Source organism: Felis catus, chromosome A2 (genome assembly GCF_018350175.1).
Source record: "Felis catus isolate Fca126 chromosome A2, F.catus_Fca126_mat1.0, whole genome shotgun sequence".
Taxonomy (NCBI): Eukaryota; Metazoa; Chordata; class Mammalia; order Carnivora; family Felidae; genus Felis; species Felis catus.
In genome coordinates, this window is record NC_058369.1 from 138976986 (window position 1) to 138993351 (window position 16366).

General features: G+C 38.2%; 1 protein-coding gene across 2 annotated transcripts in view; it reads right to left on the bottom strand.

The window, feature by feature from the left end:
- FAM3C (FAM3 metabolism regulating signaling molecule C) overlaps nt 1-16366 on the bottom strand; it is a 63164-nt gene that overhangs the window by 24565 nt on the left and 22233 nt on the right. For both annotated transcript variants that reach the window (XM_003982983.6, XM_023250519.2), the window contains exons 3-5: nt 14810-14914; nt 6062-6091; nt 5293-5416 (exon numbers count right to left, since the gene is read on the bottom strand). In XM_003982983.6, coding sequence (XP_003983032.1) covers nt 5293-5416; nt 6062-6091; nt 14810-14914 — 259 coding nt within the window. The remainder of the gene's footprint in view (nt 1-5292; nt 5417-6061; nt 6092-14809; nt 14915-16366) is intronic.

The following is a 16366-nucleotide window of genomic DNA, read 5'->3' on the forward strand; positions in this document are numbered from 1 at the left end:
TTGGCCGTACAAAACATCCTGGCGAAAGGGATGTCTAGATGAGCTATACACTGTAAGAAAATAGTCTCAAGCCACATATCTGACAATAGGATTCATACCTAGAATATATTTCAAAAACTCTCAAAGTGTAACAATAAAAAACAAACAAAAACAACCCAATTAAAAGATGGACAAAGACATGAATAGATATCTCACTGAAGAGGATATACAGGTGGCAAAAAAAAAAAAAAAAAAAAAGCACATTAAAAGATGTTCAGCATCACTAGCAATAAAATTGAGATATCACTACACATCTATTTGAAGAGCTAAAATAAAAAATAGTAATAGCACCAAATTCTGGCAAGTATATAGAGAAATTGGATCTCTCTTACATTGCCAGTGGGAATGTAAAATGGTGCAGTCACTGTGGAAAATGTTTGGCAGTTTCTTACAGAATTAAACATATGCTTACCACACACCGGAAACGATGAAATTGTTTGGCCGAGCACAACAGGTGATGCATAAACTGTGTTGCATCCATAACACAGACTATTACTCAGCAATAAAAAAGAAGGGATTTAACAGGCACCGATGTTTCAAGAGTATCATGCTGAGTGAAATAACCAATCTCATCTGGTCACATGTTGTATGATTCTATTTATATAGAATTCTCAAAACATCAAAATAATAGAAATGACAAACAGATTAGTGGTTGCCAGACGTCAGTGATGATGGAGGTGACTGTAACAGCATAGCATGAAAGAGCTCTTTGTGGAGATACAATAATTCTGTACCCCAACTGCTTACTGGCTACATGTACCTACACGTGTCACAAAATGACACAGAACTACACATACACACACTGTACCAATGTCAATTTCCTGTTTTTGATGGTGTACTCTAAGATATAACCATAGGGGAAAGTGGGTATAGAGTATGCAGGACGGCTCTGTATGATCTTTGCAATCTCCTGTGATTTCTGTAATTATTTCAAAATAAAAAGTTAAAAAAAAAACTCTACTTGAAGATTCATACAGGAAAAGTATAAAAATCTGATTTTGAAGAGGTTAGTAGCATTTAACTATTTATCTACCCATATGGGTTACATATCTGCCTTCAAAATCCCACTTTTCATTCTCTAAAATTTACATGTAATAAAGCATAGACTTTTTTCACAAGCAGTTCTGAAAGGTGAGTCATAAGGAAACCCACTAAAAGTGCTGCCCAAAAGAGGGAATTTCAAAATGTATTTGCTCTGCTCCCTTCAGAAATATGTGAGATAAGTAAACTCCATCATTAATGTTAAGAAGCGATAGTGTGATTAACCTGTTACATTAATAATTAAGTATCGCAGTGTCTTCTCCAAGTAGAATCATCATGGGGTTAGTATGCTGCTGTGTCTTTCACAGAGCTAAGAAATAAAAGCCACAAAGAAGCACTATGCCATAGGCTTCCCACAAGAGGGCAGTAGCTAATCGATTTTTAACAAGGAATTCAATCAGGGAAAACCTGCAATAGCAAATGACAAACTACTCAAGATTTTTAAATGTATAAAGGCTACTTACTCCCTCTTATTCACACAATTTGAAATATTTTATCTTTCACGAATATGAAGGTTCCCCCTACTACCATTCCACGTCTCCAGACAAAAATCTAAAGAAAATATTACATAATCTATAGACAGATTCTACATCTTTGAGCACAGTTTTGCTTCAAATACCTACTCTATGTTTTAACTGCTACATCTTAAAATGGTTAGTTTAGAGCAGGCTTTAACAAACCTATAGCCCACAGGACAAATCTATCCAACTGCTTGGTTACTTTTGTTTTATCATTTATGAGCTTAGAATGGTTTTTGTATTTTTAAATGGTTATATTTTAAATGATTTTTTAAGTACTTATACACTATCCTTGATTTTACCTCTTGATCCTCACAGCCAAAAATACTATCTGGCCTCTCAATGTACACAAATAAATAAATCTCTGAAAATCATTGCTGTATATTCCTATACCAAACATTAAGACCACAATAAAAGGTGAGGTATTATCCTAATATCAATGTCATATAAACTGAAATCAGATGAGTATATGCCTAAAATAAGAGCTATACCTTGAACATAAGTAAATTCTATGGGCTCTCTAATGCAAAATAAAAAAGAAGCTACAATTCCTGTAGTGTGTGACATTTGATGTTTATCCCCAGGATTTTCTATTACAAACTAATGAGAAGTCTGAAATTTACGTTAATCTCCGTAATGTATCTTGACGCATCCAACCTGTCCTTAAAGCCATAACCACCACCCTGATCTTAACTATCCTCTTTTGTCTGTACTGAGGTTTCTCAAATTTAGTCTATGATGACATTATGGACCTGATAATTCATGTGTAAAGGCTGCCTGGCTTCACTGGAGGGTGTTTAAGAGCATCCCAGTCTTTACGAGTACTGCCTCTATAGCTATACCATCCCATAATGTCTATAGACCTTGACAAATGTCCCACTGAAAAGCACTGATCTGAACTAGTGGTCTCCGAAATGAGTGTGCAGGTACTCAGGACATGTGCAGGAAAACAGTAAAGTTTCTATTTATGTATTTTTACTGTCTACTTATATATTTAGTGAATACACATGAAAAAAACCTGTTACTACTGGGAGGAGGGTCAGTGTCAAAGAACCTTGGCAGTGATGGCCTTCCAACTGTTCTAATCATTTTACACATCAGTCAGGTAATTTTTTCAACACCAATGAAATCATGACATGCCAGAATCTGAAAACCTTCAATGACTCAACACTCAGAAAGGGACACTGGGGCACCTGGCTGGCTCGGTCGGTCGTGAGTTCAAGCCCGATGTTGGGTGTAGAGATTACTAAAAAAATAAATAAACTTAAAAACAAAAAGAAAGAAAAGACCTCACCTCTTTACCTTCATGACCCTTCAGCTGCTACTGCCCTGGCCCTCATTCCTCGATCTCATATCACTCATCCCCAAGAGTCTTCGTCACCCAGCTCTGCACAGCTTGTGCCACAGTTTGTGATGACTGATGTGTATTTACTCCTTAAATGTCTGTCTCTCCTACTAGACTGAGTTTCATGACAGCAGGGACTATGCTCAATAAATGCTTGCTGAATAACTGAACGAATGATGCTAAGGAAGTCAGGGTCTTTGTTTAAATTCTTTGTTGCAACAACTTTCAATACAGAAACAGAACATACGAGACAAAGTACTGGACTGTGAACTGTCCCACGGTTTTTTCAGTAGGGATCCCTGGCCAATTATTCAGTCCTTCTTGAAGACTAGATTTTGGGGCTTCATGCATTGCTCTAAAATCCCATCAATTATTTAATTTCTCCTGAGTATCAGAATGATTCCTGAAATGAGGATGGCTAGGAGGCCTGCTTCAATTTTACAGTTAAAGGAACTGAAATACAAATTCCACATGACATGCCCACCATGCCAGAACCAAATTCTTTGGCTAGGAGCCTAGTATTTACTGTGCCAAATTCCACTGCCTCTATATATACTCTCTTCTTTTTGACCTATACAATCTATAAATAGAGAACCTGCTGGTAAAACAACTTTGATCTCTTCTTTGTATTAAAACTAACATGCTTCATGGGGGGAGCGGGGTGGCAGAGGAAGTCTCCGAAGAAAGTCTACCATGGGCTAGGCATTCTAAGAGAAATTCCTACCTATGATTCCGAATCAAACTTGAGGCCTCCTTAGCCAAATAAGGTGAAAAGGGGAACGGAAACATTCTAAGTTAATGGGAAGGGTATGATTTAATGTAAAATCTGTAAACTTCTAAGTCTGTTGAACTTCTAACATCCAAGTTCCTTGTTACATAATTCAGTAAAATAGGACTATTATGGGAAGTCAGAAGACAGTGATGGATTAACAATGGATTATAACTAGCATGAGGGAAAAGAAAGGAAATGAGCAGGAACTTTAAAGATCATCTAGCTCAAGCCTTTAATTACAGGAAAAGCATTATTCTAAGAGGCTAAATAATGCCCATAGCTAACTGAAAAAGGGCTTAGGATAAAAATTCAAGAGCTTCTACATCAAAAAGAAAAGACACACAGGGGCACCTGGGTGGCTCAGTCAGTTGAGTGTCTCTTGATTTCTGCTCAGGTCATGGTCTCATGGTTCATGGGATTGACACCTGAGCCCTGTGTTGGTCTCTAGGCTGACAGCATGGAGCCTGCTTGGAATTCTCTCTCTCTCTCTATGGCCCTTCCCCATGTGTGCCCTAAAATAAATAAATAAAGTTAGGGGGAAAAAAAAAAGACACAAACTGCAGGGAGAAACTGCTTCTGTTTCCTCCTACTATAAAATTAACTCTTTATTCTACATAATTAATGGCATGTCTATTATTTTAACATGAAATTTAAATAAGCTCATGTATTTAATTTTCCAAGAAAGAGCAGATTAAAAGCAACCAACTGAAAGCGGGCCTTGTGATTTCGGAGACACGAACTTCACCTACAAGTGACAGTCAACACTACTTAAAAACTGTAGAGCATCTGAGTATAGAAAACCATTCAGCTTAGTGGCAAACAGTTCAGTATCACAACAGGCTTGAGGTTATTACTGGATTATTTCACACGTCAACAAGCAGCATTTGGACATTTAAAACAAAAGATGTTTTTCTTTTTTCCTATTAATTGCAGGCTCTGCACTGTCAGTGTAGAACCTGATGTGGGGCTTGGTCTCATGAACCATGAGATTGTAAACTGAGCTGAAGCCAAGAGTCAGAGGGTTAACCGAATGAGCCACCCAGGCGCCCCAAAATGAAAGATGTTTGTAAGATAAAGCGTTCATTATCTAGGGCAGTGCTGTCAAAAGGGACTTTTTTCAAGGGTGGAAATGCTTTGTGTTCAGTCTGGTAGGCACAAGCCATGTATGGCTACTCAGTACTTGAAATGTGGCTCGTTGACTGAGGAACTGAACTTTTAATTTTAATTAATGTAAATGAATTAACCTTCCCCCTACTATTTAAGAATCAGAATTAAATAGTCACATGTGTCTATGCCTCCAGATGGGACAGCACAGATCTAGAGAATTCACACGGAGGAAGTCCCTCACCTTCACGTGAAGCTAGACAAATGCTGTGTTCTTATGTCACTCTGATATGAAATCTCAGAATTTTAAGACTCTTTAAACGTGTGGGAGAAAAAAACTGTGTAATGAAAACTGAAATCACTTTTCTTTAGTAAAACATGCCCAATACATTTTCCAAAGATCCATTAGACTCAGGTTCAATTTGCTAAAATTTACTGGCACACCAGATACTTCCAAACTGGTAAATACTTACACATTGTCTTCCAGACAGATTTTGGGTCCCACCACATTGGCTGCTCCACTTGCCATTTTAAAAGCAAAATGCTTCTCAGGGCAAGCTTTTGAGATTCCACATTTATATCTGGGAGGTTTTGTAGCTTTGGGGAGAAATTTTTTTTTAAAAGTGTTAATAGACTCTAGAGTCAGTTTGTTTCAGGTCTTAAACCAAAAAGAGCATTATGTAAAAACACCGAGATATACATATCTTAAAATACATGCCTTTTTTTTTACCCTGAGGGTTTCAAAGAACCTCAAAACAAAACACTGAACCTCCTGGGAAACAAGCTAATAACTGACAAAAATATATCAGTTGATCTTGATGAAGGTATATGTATTTTATCTAATTATTTTTATTTTTAAAATTCAGTACAGGAGAGGTTTTGAATTGTTACTTTACACTTCTAGTTAGTTCATGCACACACAACACATGGTTACCTCTAGAACCAGTAAAAAGCCTAACACATCACTGAGTATCTGTTTACGTTCTAGTTCTAACGAGGAATTCTTTTAAACATTTTCTGCACTTATATTACTGAACCTAAAAAATGTTAACAAAATATCCATTATGAATACTATTATATATGTAGAATATTGAGCTATTCAAATAGCATCCCTATAACTTTAAAAATTTCTAAATCGACTTTGCTCACATTGAAATATCCCCATTGTTTGAATGTAAGTGCTCATACACATAGGATAAAATAGAATAAACCATCTGCAAAATATTGAGATGCAATACTTACAACGCACTGCCGTGTCCAATGCTGACCTTGCTAGGAAAAAAAAGAAGAAGTTATCTTTGCTAGAAGGAATAAAGCTGTTGGCAAGTATCCACATATTAAACATATTTGGCACTAACAGGACTATAAAAATGAAAGTGCTTGAATTATTGCTCAGTATACAATAAATAAAACAGACTACTGCTCTGGAGAAAAAGTGAAAAAGTGACTTCAGGCTACAAAACTCACTATAAACAATTATGCAGAGGAATTATGGACGGTAGTATTCTACTACTGATAGAACATTTTATTCTTATCTTTACATTTTATTTTTATTTCTACTTATAAATTTAAATCCCAATCGGAAAGTTACTCTACAAATTTAACTTCTTTTTAAATTTATTTTTCAAGTTTTTGCCAGCTTTCTTGAGACATAATTGACATGTAACATTGTATAACTTTAGGCATACAACATGTTGATTTGATACATGCATAAACTGCTAAATGATAACCGTTATATATTAGCTACCACGTCCATCCCATCACATAGTAACCATTTCTTTTTTGTGGTGAGAACATTTAAGATTTACTCTCTAATCAACATTCAAGTATAGAGTAGTATCACATACTAGTTAGTATTAGCTGTGATCACCTCGCTATATTAGATTCCCAAACTTTTAAATCTTATAACTGGGAGTTCAGACCCTTTGAGCAATGTCTCCCCTTACCTCCTTCCCAACCCCTGGTAACCACTATTTTAATCTGTTTCTCTGAGTCTGTCCTTTTTAGATTTCACATATACCTGATACCATACACTATTTCAAACTTCTCCTTAAATGACTTTAAGTATATACTTGTCAACTATTACAGTGTTTAAAAGTGGCTGCTGCCTAGGGGCACCTGGGTGGCTCAGTCGGTTAAGCGTCAGACTTCGGCTCAGGTCAGGATCTCACAGTTCATGGGTTCAATCCCCATGTTGGGCTCTGTGCTGACAGCTCAGAGCCTGAAGCCTGCTTTGGATTCTGTATCTCGCTCTCTCTCTACCCCTCCCCTGCTCATGCTCTGTCTCCCTCTGTCTGTCAAAAACAAAAAAACGTGAAAAAAAACTTTTTTAAGTGGCTGCTGCTATAAGGTGCTGTGTACACACGCATATGAAATGCTGGAGAATATACATGAAATGGTCTTGGTGGGTAGGCTAGGAGATCTGGGGGGTGGAAGAACATAAGATGGGTGGTGGTGGTGAGGAACTCAATTTCTCTAAAATAGAAGTGTACTGGGCATATTTTAAAAAAATTAAGGTCAGTTACCAAGACTGTTATAATTTATTGGCTCAAGGAAGCCAGAATCTTGTGATCAAATCTTAACTTTAATGAAGTAGATCGCAATCTAGCCACCTACACTAAGAGCTTTTTAAAAGCACTAGCATCTCATCCCAGCCTAGGGGATACAGTTTAAATCATCAACAGTATTGTGGGCAGCCATTTCCTGATTTGGCTAATAAGCATGCAGTGTCATAAATATTTGCCAGCTGTTTGACTATAAATAGTCACTTGGTTTTTAGTTCTGTATTATTTTAGATGATTGAGAATTTCCTGTAAGTCCAGAACTCAAAGTGGAGAACAGAAAGTTAAAGCTGAAAAATAATATGCAAATGTTTAAAAAGAGAAAAATGACCAAGTAAGTGAAGGCTCACTAACTCTATAAAACACTGAGAATATTATATGCCCCTGAAGTCACAAAGCCAGTGGAGTAACGTGGGGAAAGTCTAACGCATGAAATAAAGCAGAAAGCAAACCTTGTCTGTAAGTACGAAAAATATTCACGGATAAGGACAAAGACTTAACAAAAACAAATGACCAGTTAGTATATTGGAGTACTGGGACTACTGAGCTCATTCTTTCAATTTCCTTCATTATGTCATAAAAGTAAGGGAAACATCATTCTAGAGATCATCTGGTCCAATGCTCTCACTTGTGTAAATAAGGAAAGGAAAGCTGAGACAATGATTAACAACCAGTGATTAGCAGCATGAACACTAGACATTCTCAATTTCACTTCTGTCCTGAATAAACACATATTTGCAGACTCAGGTGTTAAGATATTTACAGAAGAACACTGTTCAATCAGGAATTCTGGTATACCTAACTTATGGTAACAAGATACAGGGAAAACTCGGGGATCAGAACAGGGGTGATATAACATAGCTCATTCACATATGCTGGGCAATCTATCCACCAAGTACTTTTGCATGCATTACTGACTTAATCATCATCTCTGTTTCAAAAAGAGAAACTGGGAACCCAGAAGTTTACTGATTTGTTCCAAGACATAATTAATAATTGGCAGAGCTAGTTTTCAAAGTCATATCTCACTCTAGCACCCAAACTCATATTGCATTGCAAAATGGGAAATGTCTGAGGTCTTCTGATCACATGTATAAAAAACTGCTCGTCCTGCTCAGATCAGGAAGTCAGAACAGGGAGCTTTAAGAACAAACCTTCTGACTGAAGAGGGTTCAAGATTTGAGACAAAGTGTCCACAAGAACAGGGACATTGCTAAAGGAATCCAGGTTAAAAAGGGCACCTCTGTAGTCACTACAAAGGTAATGACTGGGTTTGAAACAAGTAGACCAGTTCAGAACAACTAAGGAAGCAACACTGATGGGACTTGGCAATGGAACAGATGCAGGAATGGTGGAAAAGGAGGAATCAAGTTTACCTCTTGGACATTTGGCTTTAGAAGCTTTCATTTATTCGTTCATATGAACCAGTGAACAAAAACACCATCTCCACACTCAGGTAGATGCTCATCATCTAGTGAGGAGCTAGGGGTAGGGGATGGATGATGAGTTCTGTGCTGGACTTGCAAATTTTAGATTCTTGGAGAAGATCCAAGTGAGAAAGTCTAAAAGCCAGCTCTAAATGAGATCTGGGATGAAGATACAAACTGGAAAGTTAACAAATGATGAGGCCACCCAGAGAGAGGATTTAAAGTCAAAAGGGTGATGAGAAAATTTCAGAGACATCAGTAATCAACTGATACTCAGAGAAAGAAGAGTGTGGCTGAGGAAAGAAAGGCAGAGGGAAAGCCAGGGATGAGCCAGTAAAATGGTCAAACTAGTTTGCTTGTAGAATTTAAGAGATTAAAAAAAAAAAAAAAAAAAAAAGTAAAGGTTATTCAATTGAAAAAACGTTACTGGGATAGGATTTTGAGACAACCAGTTCTTTAATCATCAGGCTTTTAAATGCATAATATCACTCCATTTACTTTAAGAGTAAGGAGAAAAGTCGCTAAAGGTTTAAAAACAAACAGGGGCTCAGTCCGTTAAGTATTCGACTTCAGCTCAGGTTCATGAGTTCAAGCCCTGCATGGGGCTCTCTGTTGCCAAGGCGGAGGCACTTCGGATCCTGGGTCTCCCTCTCTCTCTGCCCTTACCCTGCTCGCTCTCACTCTCTCTCAAAAAATAAACTTAAAAAAAATTTTTTTAATGTTTGTTTATTTTTGAGAGAGGCAGAGACAGAATGCAAGTGGGTTAGGGGCAGAGAGAGAGGGAGACACAGAATCTGAAGCAGGCTCCAGGCTCTGAGCTGTCAGCGCAGAGCCCGACGCGGGCTCGAACCCACGAGCTGTGAGATCATGACCTGAGCCAAAGTCGGACGCGCAACTGACTGAGCCACCCAGGCGCCCCTCAAAAAATAAACTTTAAAACAAACAAAAAAGTCTCGTGAAAGACTTTTCTCTCCAGACCAGATGAAAGCTAATTTTTGTCTAATATTTATCAAAACCCAAAGCCCTCTACTAGGTCTGCAATCCTGAGAATTTAACACCTGGAGGTCAAACAGGTAAATTTTCACAAATAAAACAGAATGTTTTCCACTTGCAGTATGGGCGCAGCGTACCAATGAAAAGCCCTCCTTTCCTGTAACTTGTAATCATCAAACTACCTTGATAGCTTTAATTCTTCATTTCTTTCACTATACACAACTTTTCACTTTAAGGAACAATAGTAAATCTTTTTGATTTGGTTTCTTTTTTGGGGGGGGGGGTTAATTTTTCATGTTAAGAAAATAAACAGCCAGGAATCATTTTATTTTTATGGTGGAAAAATTATCACGAATTACTCAAGATTTAATTGCATCAAGATAAATGGACTTTTGTATGGTTTAGATAAGACATATCTTTGGACAGTTAAATAAGCTGACTGCTAAATCTTTTACATCAGCTGAGCTTAATTTTCACATTACCAGCTATTTTTATGGCTTACGTAATCACTGAACAATTTTTTTCAAAAATCATTTAAAATAACTGAAAAACAAAGGTCTGCAATATCTACGAAATAAGTAACGTATCAATTAGAATTACCTTCTTCAAGAAAAAGGTTAATGGTTTAATCATTATTATCTACTCTCACCAGATGAGCTGAGAAAATGGATCCATTTGGAAGTTCTGTTTCTAATCTGGTTTCAATCAATGAACGTCTTTCAACAAGTCAAACTACAGGAATCAGAACTATTTTGCACTTAAGTTTTTAAGAACGTCAAGTAATTTATGTATATACTATTTCAGTGGTTTGAGTCTGAAAGGGTAAAAATTAATCAACTCAATAGAACAGTAAGTACTGACGGCAGCAACGTGTGCAATAATCTGGTCTGTGTTCAGTATATTTACTAGTTGTTAAGTATCCACCCTGACAATGAACCACTGTGTGAAAACGCAATCATAACTAAAACTCACAGATTGTATCCATGTTGCTATCCTGGTTGTGACACTAGGGGTAGTTCTGTAAGATGTTACCAATATGAGAAACCGTGTAAAGGGTATGCAGGATCCCTCCATATTATTTCTCACAAATACATGCAAATCTACAATTATCTCAATAAGTTTTGTACAAAAACTTGTTTTCAAAAAAAATCACAACGAATTTTAGTAATTTCAACTATAATTCTGAGCAAAATTTTTCATTCTTCCTTTCTAGAAATAAGATCATTTTATTTTTCTAAAACAGTACTATATATCCAACCTGAAACTAAATTTATAGACACTATCAAGCTATTATATCAACAGTAGAAAAAAATGAAAAAATTCACCACCAAAAGAAGTACAGTTCATGTCATGAGACCCCCCCCCCCCAATATACTGATTATAGAAATAATTCTAATGTTGGGTTAAACTTGTTACCCTTCGGTGAATGGAGTTAGATGCTAAGCAAATGGCAAAAGACAACCATATCTCCATCTTTACTCAATTATTCTGAAATGAGAATTAAAATACAACAAACAAATTAAATTTTCACCAACTCAATAAACTGGAATCCAATAAGGTTTTGTGGATACAGTGTACAACTTCAGTCACAACAAAATAAGCCATCTTCCCTAAGAATGAGTAAGTCAAATAGCTAAAACACACACAATAAAACCTTGCAGTTCCCAACATTAGGAAAAATCAAAATGAAAATGAAGAGACAACTATCCTAGTTAAAGTAGCTCAGCATTTGTTCATAGGTGACTACTGGTGGCTTTTCAACTAATATAGCTTTGAATGAATCCCACTCTTCCTCTCCATGTCAGAGTACTAATCCTTGGTCACCTACATTCATTCTCCATTCAATCAGCGTGGACGGTCTACACGTACGACCCAGTGCTAGATGCTGGGTGAAGCACCAAGATACTATTGCCCTCAAGATTCATTCTCTAGTAAGGGGAGACAGATACATGAAAAATAGAATAAATTCTCTGATGTAAGGCAGAACAACATCAGTGCCAAATTGAGATACAAGTACTATGCATTAGAACACACAGTTCACAAAAAGAAGCAATACATTCTAATAGGAAAAGAGGGAGGTTCAACTATAATTTCTCTCAAGAAGGGGCATTTATGCAGTTTCGAGAAATGAGAAGGATTAACAGACGAAGGAGGGGATAAGAAAAACGTGCTCTGTGAGGAACCAGCATGAGCAAGGTGGGGATATGGAAGGACAAGGTATGTTGTCTGTAGATCCTGTGCAGACTGGCACAAGCAAGAGTGAGACATGGCTGGGGGGGGGGGGGGGGCGGGAAACGAGAAGGTGAGAAGAGCAGAGGCAGGGTGGGGGTTTGAGTGGGCCTTAGATTTTACTCTCTCATAGTCAGAAGCACTAAAGGTTCATGAGTGTTATTAACCTTCATGAGTGCCAGAAAAGGTTCACGAATGCCGGAACTGCTCCGGCAGCGATGAAACGGGCAGATACCTGGGATGAGAAATAGACATGGGACATCCCTGTGACGTTTGAATAGACAGTCCAGACTAGAGACGAAGACCCAAACCAGGGCAAGCGCTAGGCTTCACCCAAGGCTCTTCCCTCTGAAAACAGCGGGCCTTTCCCCAAAGTAGTTTTTCACATGTACCAATGGTCCCACTGCCTTGCTTCTCTCAAGGATCCTCCTTTTCTTGCTTGTTCACTCTCATCCCACTGATTTGTAGTTCCCTGAATCTTTCCCCAAAGCCTAGAGACAAGTGAGACTCTACATTCCTTCACACAAAACAAAACAAAACAAAACAAAACACTTAACTTGCTTCTGCCTCAAGCTACCATCCCATAACCTTCTTCCCTTACCATCAACCTTTCTTATGTGAACTGGTTACACACTGTTTCCCAAGCAACACTGAATGAGTCCTCAAGGCCTTCAGTGTTTTTCTGCCCCTTATTCAACTACAACCAGCTGTGCTCCCAAAGGACACCAGCCTGGCCTCTTAGTAGTAACAGAAGTAGACAGAACAGAAGTAAAGTCAAATGTCACTGTACTCTGTAATGACTACTCCATGCTGGATCCTGGATGCTTCATGTTAAAACAGGTGCTGAAAAATAGATGGTTCCAGAGGAAAATAGCCAATATACTGAGAGGAATGTTGAAGGGGGGGAGGGAAACTCCAAAACTGGAGAAGATGAAGATTTTATTTTCTTTTTATTTTTTTTTAACATTTATTCATTTTTGAGACAGAGAGAGAGACAGAGCATGAATGGGGGAAGATCAGAGAGACAGAGAGGGAGACACAGAATCTGAAACAGGCTCCAGGCTCTGAGCTGTCAGCACAGAGCCCAATGCGGGGCTCGAACTCACGGACTGCAAGATCATGACCTGAGCTGACGTCGGACGCCCAACCGACTGAGCCACCCAGGTGCCCCGAGAAGATGAAGATTTTTAAAAAGATGGCCTGAAGGAGTATGACTACAATTATCTCTTTGAGAGATCATTAGTGTAGGAGAGAACTCCAGCAGATCTTAGATCAGTGGATTGAAACTACTTGGGAGTTTACAAGACAGAATTCAGTGCAATACAAGAAGTACTTTTAAGTAGTTATTGGAAGAAAAGTCACCTGAAAACGTTTATACAGAAACTGATGATTACACATCAGAATTGTCTAAAGCCTCACTACTCAGTATATGGTGTCTGGGTACCAACCTCAGCATCACCTGGGAGCCTGTGAGAAATGCAGCCCTGAGAGGGCCCATCCCAGACACTGACTCTGAATCTGCATACCAAGACTCCCTGGAGGTTCTTTTGACATTAAAACTGGAGAACCACCGGTTTAAGGGAGTCTTGAAACTAGATGTGAGAGGGAGTAAATGAGGTATTGGGATCCCTTTCAAATATTAATTTATGGAAAGCAAAACTCATTATTCCAGAGATCTCAAAGTTATTTCATCTGATTTCTGCCGAATGGGTGAAAATACTATTTCTGGGTTTCACAGTCTCACTTTTCACACATAATTTTTGTAATTTTTTTTAAAAATGTTTATTTATTTTTGATAGAGAGAGACATAGTGTGAGTAGGAGAGGGGCAGAGAGAGAGGGAGACACAGAATCCGAAGACAGGCTCCAGGCTCTGAGCTGTCAGCACAGAGCCCGATGCAGGGCTTGAACTCACAAACCACAAGTTCGTGACCTGAGCTGAAGTCGGATGCCTGATTGAGCCACCCAGGTGTCCCTTTAATTTTTTTTTCATGTTTACTTTTGAGAGAGAGACAGAGCATGAGTGGAGGAGGGGCAGAGACAGAGAGGGAGAAACAGAATCTGCAACAGGTTCCAGGCTCTGAGCTGTCAGGACAGAGCCTGACACAGGGCTCGAACTCAGGAACGGTGACATCATGACCTGTGTCGAAGTCGGATGCTTAACTGACTGAGCCACCCAGGTGCCCCCACACCTAATTTTTTAATACTTTAAACAATGCTTCATCCAGAGCTTACTGTAACATTTCAACAGTTAACTTATTTTATTGACTTAAGAATTTTGTTAAACACTGAGTTAAGGTGGCTTACAACGGTGTGTTTGCAACATAGCATTAAATAAATAGGTAAAGAGAAAAATAATGCAGAAGGAATTAAATAAGGGTAGGAATACAAGATGGATGTCAATGGCTGCTATTTACAATGCATTGTCATGACTCCACTTGCCATCTGAGGGCTCGATTTGGTTCCAAGTTCTCTATCAGCTAATTCAAATACTGTGTGATAGCTTCTAGAATGTTCACTCAGAATGCCATGATTAATGTCCTAGACATGAATGAAACAGACCCCATTAATATATTCAGAATAATGAGAAGATTCATATTTTATATTGGATTAATTTTAAGGCTTTCCACTGTGTATTTTAGATATTCTAAGGGATCACACTTGTTGATATAATTATATCTTCTTTTCTAGACAGACTAGACTCAATATTGATAACTGGTAACAATTTACAGACAACCAATCGAAAATAAAATTTAAGAAAGGGGAAAAAATGGAACTTACCAAATAGATTTCCTAAACTTGCATCCATTTTTATTTCAAATACTTGAGAAATAACATAAAATGTCAGTAAAAATACTGCCACGGCTACCACCAACTTTGCAGCACCTAGATAAAGGGGAGAAATAATTCAGCATGAGCTTATGAGCCCAGAGAACTTTAACTAGTGCATTTCATGAAAAATTTAAGTTTATAAAGAAATTTCTTAAACTAATAAAGTTTATGTATTGGATCTTAATTTTACTTGAGTTACAAGAAAAACTGTATAAGCAATCCACTGAGATAAGGGATTTTTCTGTTCAAAGAATTATCAGATTGGCTAGCAACCCAGACATAGGACTGCTTGAGTCATCTGCCTAGTTTTCTCCTGCAAAAAAAAAAAAAAAAAAATCTGCTCCCAAGTGCTGGCTGACTATATGAAAGTACCAAAAAGTATCACGGCTAATGGAACACCATCACCAAGCATGTTGGACGACACATTCCTAATCCTGTTCACATATAAAGGGCAATACTATACAGGGATAATACAAAAACACCAGACCTTATGGAGATCCAAGGCAACTAGCAGGATGCTCACTAAGCAAGGAACTCTCTAGCGAAATGTACCAGTTTACTGTCCTATCACCAACATATCTCTTAGAGCAACACAAGTGCTCCTGACATGGCAAACAAGAGTGTTCCTCCTCAAACTGAATACCAGTTTAAGACAGGCCTTCTCCAGTCCTAGAGGACTTAATTTGGCAGCTATGACACACGCTTTGTAACGTGGTTCCATGATAAGCTCTGTGAAGGCACACTCGTACCCTTTCATACCTTTCTAACTTTATTTCTGGGTGTCTCACAAATAGTTAGCACTGCCAGGTATTAGCTAACTGTTTCATAGGAATTGAGGATTTGTCTTTTTCTCCATAGCTAAGCAAATCTAGGAAAGAAAAAAAACACTGCAAGACAGGAAAGGAAATGGAAAATGACAGGAAAGAAACATCTTCTTCTTTCCCCTAGGCTTTCAAGACCATCTCATTAGGTTGTTGGAGAAGAATATTAGTATTTGCCTACACAATCTCCATTCCCCTCTTTTACCCAAAGTTTAATTTCTATTGATCTAAAGGAGGTGGATTGGTCAGCAGGCATCTCTCTATCCTTAAGGAGACAAAAGCCCAGAGGTGCGGCAACTCCCAAGATTACAAATAACTCAGCAACAGCACGAGGCCTGGAATCCAGGAATCCTGACACAGCCCAGGGCTCTGGATAGTACTCCATTCTAACACCAGATTACCACATTCTCCTTAAAAAACTACCAAAACTCAACTTCGTGGGAAAGGAAGAGTCAAAAAGACCTATGTTCATTCTAATTTCCTAAAGAACCAGGACTGTACCCGTAAAGGGGAGGGACGAGGATGAACCACTGATGCTCGGAAAAGGCCAGTGATGCTGAGAAGTGCTGGTTTCACAGAGCCACTCTTTTCTATTTAGAAACACTCTACAATACAGAAATGAGATGGCAGGAGGAAGCCTCACAGCTAACCTAATCAGTTCCCTCACCTCCTGCATCCGACCTTC